Source organism: Rana temporaria, chromosome 2, assembly GCF_905171775.1.
Source record: "Rana temporaria chromosome 2, aRanTem1.1, whole genome shotgun sequence".
NCBI lineage: Eukaryota > Metazoa > Chordata > Amphibia > Anura > Ranidae > Rana > Rana temporaria.
The window spans coordinates 333,908,014-333,920,440 of record NC_053490.1 but is presented as its reverse complement, the minus strand read 5'-3'; the positions used below and the strand labels follow the sequence as shown (position 1 = coordinate 333,920,440).

At 45.5% G+C, this 12,427-nt stretch overlaps 1 protein-coding gene across 6 annotated transcripts in view; it reads left to right on the top strand.

Moving 5' to 3' along the window:
* The window catches only part of TRAF3IP3 (TRAF3 interacting protein 3), a 116,570-nt gene that overhangs the window by 74,639 nt on the left and 29,504 nt on the right, over nt 1-12,427 (top strand). For all 6 annotated transcript variants that reach the window (XM_040337514.1, XM_040337512.1, XM_040337511.1 and 3 more), the window contains exon 7: nt 2,214-2,309. In XM_040337514.1, coding sequence (XP_040193448.1) covers nt 2,214-2,309 — 96 coding nt within the window. The remainder of the gene's footprint in view (nt 1-2,213; nt 2,310-12,427) is intronic.

Genomic DNA, 12,427 nt, shown 5'->3' with positions numbered 1-12,427 from the left:
TGCATTAGCTTTGGTTCCAATTTTTGCTCTGGCATGTTCATTTTGTGATTTATTTTAATAAAAGGAACGTTTTTGGAGTGTGGCTGTCCAAGTTCCCTTCGTATTTTTGCACAACTTTAATACCCAAATGCAGCCCCCCTTACAATATATACATACTCTGTTTTAATAAAATGGAGCAAAAACAAAAAGCCTCTGCTCCCTCCAGAGTGTGTAAGACTGGCCGACCAGTTGGTACAGGGCCTTGAACAGGAACATAACCCATATGTCAAGACTTGTGAAGGCTGTCCTTTCATGGACGACAGAGAAAAGGATTTTACGGTGAGTACAAAAATTCCTATTTTCTTTGCCTCTGTTGTGAATATTTGAAGATGAATTTCTCCACAATAACTGCATCTACAGAGCTGAATGAGGATGAAAATGTTTACCGTTTCTTTAAAATTCACACTTTTTTATTCATGCCGATTAGTATAACTTTTTCTATATTTCCAGCGCTCTGACGGGAGACTTGCAGCTCTCCTATGCACAAGACTCATTTTGTAGAAAATGTATTTAACTGTAAAATTTATATAAATGCACATAAACTGTTTAAAGCTGGGCTCTATATCTGGCCACATGGTGTAGTCAGATATATAAATATATATTTGTATGCAAATTTAAAACGGCTTATTTATATTTATTTATTTTTACTCTGTATTCCAAAGGCTGCCTTTTTTTTGTTTTGTTTTTTTGAACTTGGGACCAGTAGCAGAGGACTAGAAGCTCCTCTTGCTTATGTTTCCCTGCAGACAGGCTGGCAAAGAGCTGGGTCATGTGACTGCTGTATATTGATTAGGAAAATGGTACTTAGATGTTTTTTATATGTTAAAATAATTACAGTGCCATCATCCACATACAGAAATAGACAGGACAATGTAAATTAAGAGTGTGTTTAGTATCGCTTGAACCTTGCATCAGAGAACCAGGAACGCCCAGTGGTGTGTGTGTGTGTTCCTAGTTTTCAGACCCAATGTCAAACTGAAAAATTATAGCGTTATGCTGCGTACACACGATCGGAATTTCTGACAACAAATGTCCAATGGGAGCTTGTTGTTGGAAATTCCGACCGTGTGTAGGCTCCTTCGGCATTTGTTGTTGGAATTTCCGACAACAAATATTTGAGAGCTGGTTCTCAAATTTTCCGACAACAAGTTTTGTTGTCGGAAATTACGATTGTGCGTACACAAATTTGTTTGACCGTGTGTATGCAAGACAAGTTTGAGCCAACATCCGTCGGAAAAAATCCACGGTTTTGTGGTCGGAATGTCCAATCGTGTGTACGCGGCATTGAAGCCCTAGCATTAATATCAAGTTAAAGTACAATTAAAGGCAACATTTTTTTTTTTAGAACACTTGCCAGTGCTGTTTTTGCCTTGTTAGGGAGATTCACCCTCTCTATTGTCCTGTTTACTATTATCATTGAAGGTGAAATTAAAGAAAATCAAAAATTTTAGGTTGTTTTCAGAAAAGTAATGGAGTGGAAATCTTCCAATAGGGACACTAGTTCTAATGACCGGGGGGTCCCCAAGGGATTCCCTTAATCTTCAGGGATTTCCATTCACTTCCTGTTTTGGCTATGGGACAGGAAGTGAAGGCAAATCTCCCCAATGGGGCACAGATGGCAAAAAATAAACTGACGGGTTATGACCCTCCTTTACTTTTATCCAAAATGAACAAGAACGTTTTGCCTATAGTTCTACTTTAACAGACCGGTGGTTTGGGCATCTAAGCTTGAAAAAACTCTGGTCATGAGAATAAAAAAAGGTTTGTTGGTTGCACATGATTGGATGATTGAAGTGAATGAAATAATCATTGATTAGTTTTAATACTTGGGCTGCTATTGGTAAATAGATGGGAAAGTATATCATATTTACTTGTTTTGGATAGATTCCAGGAAGTAAATGCTACATGAATCATCTGTCCTTACTCAAGATGGTCATGAGCAAAAAAAGCTAGGGGGGTGTCTTTTTTAAATAGATTTCTCTGCAAATAAAGCATTGAGACATGGATGGATTGGTTAGTTAACTTTGAATAATAAAAATTAATTAAATAGCATTTGTGGTGTAGATTCACTTTGCTAAGTGAACAGTCCATTTCCTTGAGAAAATCAACTACAGTATGTCCACAAAATTATTTTGTTAGTGATTACTTATTGTTGCAATTGTCCCTTTTTACAGGAAGCACTTCATAGGGAGAGCAAACTGAAGAAGAAACTGTGTGTCTTGCAGGAGCTTCTCAATGTGCTTGTACAAGCCTCAGAGATGTCATGGAAGGTAAATGTACAGTAATATTCATAAAAGAACTATTTAGCAAAGAATCTTATTTTGTAAAATCTTTATTCATGCAAATTGGGAATGGATAAGTTGTGTGTCCACAATCCTTTAGTTGTGCAGAATTAGTGTCCTGGTCAACATCAGGCTTCTGCTCTACAAACTCCCTGAGAGTTGGGCTTCTACTGGACTGACACATGGCACTGGGTCACTAAAGCTGCCTACAGACATTAGGGCAAACTTGTATCTTTATGCCTATGAAGGTGGAAAGTTCTGGTAATCCTCTCCAATCCATCCCATGCTTAGGTTGGTCAGGGTCATTAGAGCTCTATAAACCTACAAAACGTCCTCAGTCAAACTCTACGCATCTGGGTCAGGCAGGAAAATGTCTATTTTAAGTCAGTAGGCTAGTTAGTCAGTAGTAAATATAGTATGATTGTAAATTTCCCAAACTTGCACTGTTGCATCGGCCAATATTAGGCCCAACTAAGAACTGGGCCAAAACAGACACATTGCCTGGATATGATTGAGCCGACACATTTTGGCTGCTACTGTGTGTGCACCATTTCTATATAATGGGTAAGAAAAGGTTGTTTGCCCTATTTTCCTGGGAATACCTGTCCATCTGCGGTCAGCTTAAAGCTGTTCATAGTCTTAATTTGACAGTTGCTGGTTTTGGAAAATTCCAGTTATGATCTTGTGTTTCTAGATACCCACAAACACCATTGACGGTTCTCAGGCAGGTGAGGTGCCAAGTAAACCTTGTTAAATTACTGTTGTTTTCCCTGAGGAAAGCTGGCTTTTGGAGGTGTCAATCCAATGAGCCTTTCTATAGGCATAAATATGAATTTTTGGATTCCTGCAAATGGCCTTGAATTTCAGGTATTTAACGCTTTTGTGCCAACAGTATGCACATATGCGGCCCCACTGAACTGGGATTTTTTTCTGTGGGGCTGCATTTATGCGTATCTGTGTTTGTGCTGTAAGCGCACCGCACAGCATGCCCCTAGCACAGAGACTGGGGTCTTTCTGGGAGCCCCATGTCTCGTACCAACGATCGTATACACAGCTACAATATTTTTTTATTTTTTTTACTATTTTGGGCCAGTTTTCAGTTGATAATAAAAATCGGGAGATATCCATTACGATTTACCACCAATTAAAAAGCCCAATTTGTCCTGAAAAAAAAAAACAAGGTATAATCACCTGGATGCACAAATTTAATATGTACAGTTTTACGAACACATCAAATTTGCAAAATTTGTTTTGCCCTAAGGTGCAAAGGGGTTAGGGCCCTTTCACATGTGCGGATCAGTAATGATCCGCTCCGGGTGTCCTCAAAAGCTCAGCGGGGATCCTCCGTAAAATCCCCGCTAAGCTGGCAGCTGACAGGGCGGTCCCCGCACACTGTGCAGGGACCGCCCTGTCTTTCCTCCGCTCTCCCCGTCAGACGGAAGAAAATTAGGATTTTCTTCCGTCCGCAAATGCGGATCTTTGCGGAGGCGGACAATTACGGGTGTCAGCGGATGGTCATCCGCTGACACCCGTAATCACATAGGGACCTGTGTATGTCCCGTTTTCATCCGCAACGGACGGATGAAAATGCGGACATACGGTCCGTACGTGTGAAAGGGCCCTTAAAGAGGTGTGTGTGTGTGTATATATAATCATGCATGCCTGCCTAACTACACTTTATGGTCTATTAGCACTTTTAGGCGCTAAATACTTAGTTGAGATATTGGACATGGATCTAGGGCATAGAGGGTACAGTTCATACGCTCTACTCCTTTCAACTTATATTTTAATGTGAACCCCCAGGAGTTCTATAATGGCACTTGTAGCCACTTTCACAATTTTTAATTGATAGCAGCACGTATCAGATGTTTATTATACAGCTGTGACCCTAACTATTTAGAGTGCAAGAGATAAAGAGAAAGAGTAATGGGTATAATTTTGAATATGTTTAAAAATGTTTAAATATAATATGAGCTAGCATTCTTTGTAAAAATACGCAATTGCGCATACTGATAGAGTTGTATAGATTGTAATCAGCCCATGTACCTTATACATCCTATATGTATAGTTTTTTTGTTTTGTTTTTGACTACTGAATTGTAACAATATTTAGGCTTCCAACTTTATTTACATGTGTTCTGACTACAGGAACAGATCACTGTTTAATCAGTATATATAGTATGTGTGAAATATATTATCTGTGCCACTTATGTTGCTGACAAGGGGTTCTTCTGTGTGATGTTCATGAAGGTATGTTCCTGTTTTCAAGTGAAATACCTTTTCAACCTGCTTGCAAGGAACTTTTTCAACAAATCTTTTGTGTGCAAGAGATCAGAAATGGCCTGATTGATGCAATTGGTGTTCAAACTTATTACTGGTCAGTTTATGGCAACATAAGCATGGCTTTGTTATGTAGTTCAAAACAGTATTTACTCTCTTTAAATGTATGAGCAATCCTAAAGGTAGCCAACCAAAATATTTGACAGAGAAACCGTGAGAACTGGGTCAGTCTTGTGTATAGCCACCTTACAGAATGTTGTTACTTTTGTATTTGACTACTTTTTCTATGGGTACCTAACAGCATGTGATAATAGTGATCCAGTCTGGCCTTTTTGGCTCAATCTTCTGTCTGTGAGTTCTCTACATTGTACCTGGAAGCTGCTGTATGAAGCAAATTATCAAATAGTTTAAAAAACCTGTCCCTAAAGCTGGCCTACACTAGTGGCATTTCATGCAGAATGTTTTGTTTTAAGAACGCTCGTTTTCGATTTTGTAATTGTTAGTCCCCATCCTGTACAGCCTCTAAACAAGCTCTATGGAGGGAACCCCGATCTGGTGGTCTCTGGAGTGTGCTGGCCAGCATTACAAAGCACTTTAAACAAGCCTGCTTCTCTGCAGCAGTTCTTCTTTCTTGCTTTTTTATGTTTCTACTGTTGTTCTCCTGAGCCCTGTAATCCTCCTGTGTTCCTCTGCCCTTTTCCAAGATGGCGGCCATTCTTCGGTGCATCTGAGCATGCCGGAAGGAAGTCACAACAGTGGGGATCTCCTTTGCCAGTTTCCAAGATGGTGCGGGAGCCTGCAGGTTGCACTAAGCATGCTCAGCAATTACATCACTTCCTTCCTGTCGGGTTCACTTTTAAAAGCAATTCTCCTGTCTTTATAACTTTGCTTCACTGTTGGTTTGGCTACAATTTTCTGTCTTGTGTTCTGTCCTACTTTCTTTTTTCTCCCCTCTATTTTTGCAAATAAGCTGTCAACTGAGTGGAGCACAGCTGATGACTTCATGGAGCATTCTGCAATACTGTTTAGACTGAGAGCTTTTGAATATATTTAAAGTCAGAGAAGGGTTGAAAACCCTGCCAGATTTATTTCTCATTTTATGTGTATCCCATTGGGGAGATTTCCCCTTTTCTTGTGTAAACACAGCAGGATATGAGAGGAAATCTCTCCTACAGTGTCTTAAAAACGTATTCACACCCCTTGAAATTTTCCACATTATTTCATGTTACAACTAAAAACGTAAAATGTATTTTTTGGGGATTGTATGTGATAGACCAACACAAAGTGGCACATAATTGTGAAGTGGAAGGAAAATGATAAATGGTTTTCAATTTTTATTTTTATTTTTACAAATATCTGAAAAGTGTGGCATGGAACCAAGTGTCTTTAGAAGTCACCTTATTAAATATGTGTGTAATTTAATCTCAGTATAAATACAGCTGTTCTGTGAAGCCGTGCAAAGTTTGTTAGCCTTAGTGAACAAATGGCATCATGAAGGCCAAGAAACACATCAGACAGGTCAGGGATAAAGTTCTAGAGAAGTTTTAAAGTGGGGTTAGGTTATAAAAAAAAAAAATAAGCTTTGAACATCTCATGGAGCACTGTTCAATCCATCATCCAAAAATGGAAAGAGTATGGCACAACTGCAAACCTACCAACACAGGGCTGTCCACCTAAACTGACAGGCCGGGCAAGGAGAGCATTAATCAGAGAAGCAGCCAAAAGGCCCATGGTAACTCTGGAGGAGCTGCAGAGATCCACAGCTCAGAGGGGAGAATCTGTCCACAGGACAACTAGTCATGCACTCCACAAATCTGACCTTTATGGAAGAGTGGCAAAAAGAAAGCCATTGTTGAAAGAAAGCCATAAGAAGTCCCATGTGCAGTTTGTGAGAAGCCATGTGGGGGACAAAGCAAATGTGTGGAAGAAGGTGCTTTGGTCAGATGAGACCAAAATTTTACTTTTTGGCCTAAAAGCAAAATGGTGTGGCGAAAAACTAACACTGCACATCACCCCGAACACACCATCCCCAACGTGAAACATGGTGGTGGCAGCATCATGTTGTGGGGATGCTTTTCTTCAGCAGGAACAGGGAAGCTGGTCAGAGTTGATGGGAAGATGGATGGAGGCAAATACAGGGAAATCTGAGGCCCCGTACTCACGACCAAACATGTCTGCTGAAACTGGTCCGCAGACCAATTTCAGCAGACATGTTCCGTCGTGTGTACAGCCGCGCGGACAGGATTCCAGCAAACAATTGTCTGACAGACCGTTTCTGAGCAGACAACTGTTTCCCGGACTTGCTTTAAAACAGTCCGCTGGAAACCTGTCCGCCCGGACATGTACGGTCGTCTGTACAGACCTACCGTACATGTCCTGCCGCCCGCCATCCCTCGCATGCGTCGAATGACTTTGACGCATGCGTGGAAGCATTTTCAAGGCAGGCCGCCGGCGCGTCATTGTCGCGGCGACACCGCGTCATCGACGCGTCGACACCGCGGACACGCCCCGCGTATTGTTTACGCGCGGTCTTCTGTTCGATGGTGTGTATAGCCATCGAACAGAAGTCCCCGGGCAGTCCCCGGCCAGACATGTCCGATGGAAACGGTCTGCAGACCGTTTTTATCGGACATGTCCTGCCGTGAGTACTCGGCCTTAGAAGAAAACTTGTTAGTCTGCAAAAGACTTGAGACTGGGGCAGAGGTTGACCTTCCAACAGGGCAAAAACCTACAGCCAGAGCTACAATAGAATGGTTTAGATCAAAGCATATTTATGTGTTAGAATAGGCCGGTCAAAGCCCAGACTTAAATCCAATTGAGAATCTGTGGCACGACTTGAAAATTGCTGTTCACAAACACTCTCCAATCTGACACAGCTTGAGCTATTTTGCATAGAAGAATGGGCAAAAATGTCACTCTCTAGATGTGCAAAGCTGGTAGAGACTTCACCAAAAAGACTTGCAGCTGTAATTGCAGCAAAAGATGGTTCTACAAAGTATTGACTCGGGGGAGCTGTATACAAATGCACGCCACACTTTTCAGATATATATTTGTAAAAAAAATGGACGGACACAGCCTTAATCTGGACAATGTGGGGAAATAGCCTTCCTTTAGGAGTGACTAGGCAAAAAGTGTTAACAACTTCAAAGCTGAACCGCCCCACCCAGGGTGCGGTCCTACTGACTATAACCCCTCGGCCTGCACCAAGCAGTTCAGTTTTTTTCTGCCTAGTTAAGGAGGAGACATGGCTCCCTTCAGGCCCATAGGCTTGGAGGCTTTTAGTTCAAATGTAATTATTTATTAATTTAAGTTTTTTTCCTGCGATCTTCGATCAACTGCCGACTGGGTGACAGGCTGGATCCCAGATCCTTGTAGTCCCCCCAGTTTCGGCCATCGAGCGTGTGGCGACCATAGCTACACACTGGGTCGTCCACGACATGCCCGTCGCTCTACGGGTGGCCGGTGAGCTATACGCTCCAGGGCTTGCATAGGACCAGTCGCAGTAGCCTGGCCGACAGCCACCTCCCTTACCATGCGGTAGATGCGCTGTCCAGGATGCTTCCAGCATAAACCCACAGGAAGGGTAAGTAGTTACTACCTTGCTTTAGCAAGAAGACAGAGCTGGTCATCCCTGGAGAGGTGAGTAAAGGGCTCTATATTCCCCTTCTCCCCTCCTCAGACTCTCTGAGCTAGCTGCTGGGCAGGGGTTCCTCTGGGGAGCTTCACTTGGGGAGCCATAGTCACTAAATCAGTGTATAAAGCTGCATAAGAGATTCTGCTTACCTGTGTGTCCTGCTCCATGCTGTCGGCGGCCATGTTTGGTGTGTCCATGCTGTATTTCTTACTTGCACTGGCGACCATGTCCTTGTAGCCGCATCTGTATTGGCGTCTAGCGACGCTCGGCGGCCATTTTCCTGATGATTTCTGCTGATGTGTACTGACTGCTGCACTAGGGTTTTCTGCCTTGTTGGCCTCCAGTGTCAGATCGGCAGCCATTTTACCATGGATCAGACCATCTTAAAAGGGCAGATGAACAGATACACGCTGCTGACTGATCAGTCTGAAACATTGACAAAAATAGCAGCCCCAAAAACAGCCTTCGATCCCAGCTTTTGGAGAGCACAGATCGACAGACACACTCTGCAGGAAGCAGCTCTGCTAGCTAAACCATCTACACGGTTCCTGGGTGGTGTCTCTGCTGCAGCCAGGAGGGGAGTCCCTGTGTCAGGCGTGTGGGCAGCATGGCGTCAGAAACAGACGTTTTTTCCCCTGAGACACCTGAGCTGGCAATTGATGCCCCTGCACCCGATGGACGCTATGTCGGCAATCCTAGATGCCTTTGTTGCCAAGGTGGAAGCAGCACGTGGGAGAACAAGGGCTAGGAAGCGCCCCCTCCCCCCACCATCTGCTGGGGACAACTCAGATGCGGAGCCGGGTCCAGCTAGCGCTCATGACCCTGGCTCTGAGGTATCTGAGGATGCGGACCAAGATCGCCCAGACAGTGAGGACGACCTTGGACCCAGGTCAGCACGCGATAGGGCTCTAGTAAGTGACTGCGACTATCACCGCAGTGCGAGATACTCAAAAAATAGAGGGGTCTGCAAAAGCAGCAGACGCGCCGGTCCCCTTTGGGTTCCGTAGGGCAACCCGCACTGCTAAAGTGTCTCCTTGTGTGTCTTTTATTTAGACAAACCTTTATACAAGGAGTGGGATAAACCACAGAAGGTTTTTTCAGTACCCTCTTGAAGAAAGTTTCTTGAAAAGATGGACCTAGCCCCCGATAGTGGACCCTCCTGTGTCCAGATTAAACAAGCCAACCACCATACCAGTGGAGGGGGCTCCCGCCTTCAAAGACCCTGCAGACAAGAAGGCTGAGGCGATCAGCCCTGATGGATTTGCCCTTTAAGGGCATCATACTTTTTGGAACTTCCCTGGATAACATAATTAAAGATGCTACAGGAGGTAAGAGCACACTGCTCCCACAGTCCAAAAAGGGGAAGGCGCAACGCCGTAGGCAAGGGCCCTTCTTTACCGCACACAAGCGTTTTTTTGTCCGCCCAGTACGGCGGGTAAAAGACCACAGGCCGATAAAGCGCCTGCTCAGAGACGTCCCTGGTTTCGCAAACCCAAAAAACCTTCAGACAAAGCTACGTTCGCATGAAGGTTTGCCCCCACCCATCTCTCGGGTTGGGGGGCGAATTTGCGACATGGTGGACATCTCAGGTCCCCGACCGGTGGGTTTGCAAAGTAGTGTCTTCAGGGTACAAGATAGAATTTCTATCTTGCCCACCAAACAGATTGTTTTCCCTCCAACCTCCAGCTACAACCGACTCGTCGGGAAGCCCTATTTGGGCAGTTAAAGACGTGCTGAAACGCAGGGTGGTTATTCCTGTCCCAGTACAGGATCGGTTTCAGGGGTTTTACTCCAATCTGTTCATAGTACCAAAGAAGGAGGGCGTTTGCCCAATTCTGGACCTCAGGGCCCTCAATTGCTTTGTGAAGGTACAAAGTTTCCGGATAGAATCAGTTCGCTCTGTCGTCACTGCCTCCAGCCAGGGAACTTTCTGGCATCCTTGGACATCAGGGATGCCTATTTACATGTCCCCATATGCACAAAGCATCAAACACTTCTGCACTTTGCGGTCGGGGAAGACCGACTTTCAATTTGTGGCTCTCCCTTTTGGCCTGGCATCGGCACCTAGGGTGTTCACCAAGGTGCTTGCCCCAATTCTCGCCCTACTAAGACAACGTGGCATCGATATCATGGGCTACTTGGACGACCTGCTTCTGAGGGCCCGCTTCAGCCTCAGAATTAGAGGTGAGCGTGTCTATAACCTGTCAGACCCTCAGACACTTCGGGTGGCTACTGAACATTCAGAAGTCAGTAATGGTACCGATTCAACACCTAGGATATCTGGGATTGATTCTGGACTCCTCAGAGGCAAAGGTCTTTTTCCCTGTGGAAAGGTTGCAGACCCTTCGGGATGTGGTGCGGCAGTTGACATCCCAGAATTGGTCGTCACTCCGCTTTTGCATACGAGTCCTGGGCCTCAGGGTGGCCTCCCTTGAGACGGTACCATATGCGCAAATCTCACACGCGAGTGCTACAGAAGGAAATTCTGTCCAGATGGGACAAGTGCCCAGCATCCCTGGATTATCAAATCCGGGTGAGCCACCTGGTCAGGACCTCTCTAGTTTGGTGGCTGACCTCACCGGCACTTCTGTCCGGGAAGTTGTTCCTTCCTTATCACTGGATAGTCATTACGATGGACGCCAGCCTTACCGGTTGGGGGGGGGAGTCTGGGGGGTTCAGTCGACCCAGGGTCGCTGGTCTCCAGAGGATTCCCATTTGCTGATCAATGTCCTGGAACTTGGGCGATTAGGCTGTGCCTCTTCACATGGTCTCAGAGGCTACAAAGGCATCCAGTCAGGATCCAGTCGGACAATGCCACGGCGGTGGCATATGTCAACCATCAAGAAGGAACAAGAAGCTCGGCTGCAGCGTCAGAAGTCGCTCACATCCTAAGGTGGGCAGAAAGGAGCATACCGGCCCTGTCGGCCATATACATTCCGGGTGTGGAAAACTGGCAGGCGGACTACCTGAGTCGCCAGATGCTGGACCAAAGAGAATGGTCTCTGCACCCGGAGGTGTTTCAGCTTCTTTGCCCAAGATGGGGTACGCCAGACGTAGATATGCTGGCGTCTCGACTTAATCGGAAGGTATTAAGGTCTGTGGCCAGGTCAAGAGACCCATGGGCGGACATGACAGATGCGTTAGTGGCGCCATGGAGTCCGTACCGGCTAATCTATGCCTTCCCTCCTCTAAAGCTCCTGCCTCTTCTGCTTCGCAGAGTGGAGGCAGAGGGGATTCCTATGATTCTAATTGCTCCGGATTGGCCTCGGCGTCCTTAGTACGCCGATCTAGTGCGACTAGTAGCAGACGTCCCTTGGCGTCTACCGCTGAGAGAGGACCTGCTGTCACAAGGTCCCATACTGCATCCTGCTTTACAGTCACTGGCTTTAACGGCATGGCTATTGAAAGCCAGCTAAGAGAACGGGGCCTATCAGATTCTGTGATTCCTACCATGAGGAAGGCTAGGAAGTTGTCCTCTAGGAGGATTTACCATTGCACTTGGAAAGCTTACTTGGCCCTTTGCAAGGAAATGAAGTGGAATCCACGGACTTATTTGGTGTCCAGAGTCCTGCTGTTCTTACAGCGCGGGGTGGACCAAAAGCTTGCTTTAAGCACGATTTAAGGGGCAGATATCTGCCCTGGCTGTTTTTCTTTCAGGGACCCCTGGCGACTCACTCTCTAGTGAGAACATTTGTACAGGGGGTTCGGCATGTGGCCCCTCCCGTCCGTCCTCCACTACCTCCGTGGGGATTTGAATAGCAGACGTCCCTTGGCGTCTACCGCTACGAGAGGACCTGGTGTCGCAAGGTCCCATAGGTCATCCTGCTTTACAGTGAATGGCTTTAACTGCATGACCTCTAGATGCCTCAGAAACCACAGTTTAAGAACATTAGGGAAGTTCCCTTGTTGACGCTTTCTTAGAAAGTGGTTCTTTTGGTGGCTGTTAGGTCAGTTGAGATTCTGAGCTGGCAGCCTTGACATGAAAGGCTCCCTATCTGATCTTCCACAAGGATAAGGTGGTGCTGCGGCCGCAGCCTTCTTTTCTTCCTAAGGTCATTTCGACCTTCCATCTCAAGGAAGACATTGTACTGCCATCCTTGTGTCCTCATCCGTCGATATCCTAAGGAGACGACGTGGCATTCCTTGGACGTTGTCCAAGCTCTGAGAGTATACTTGTCTGTTACTGCTCCGTT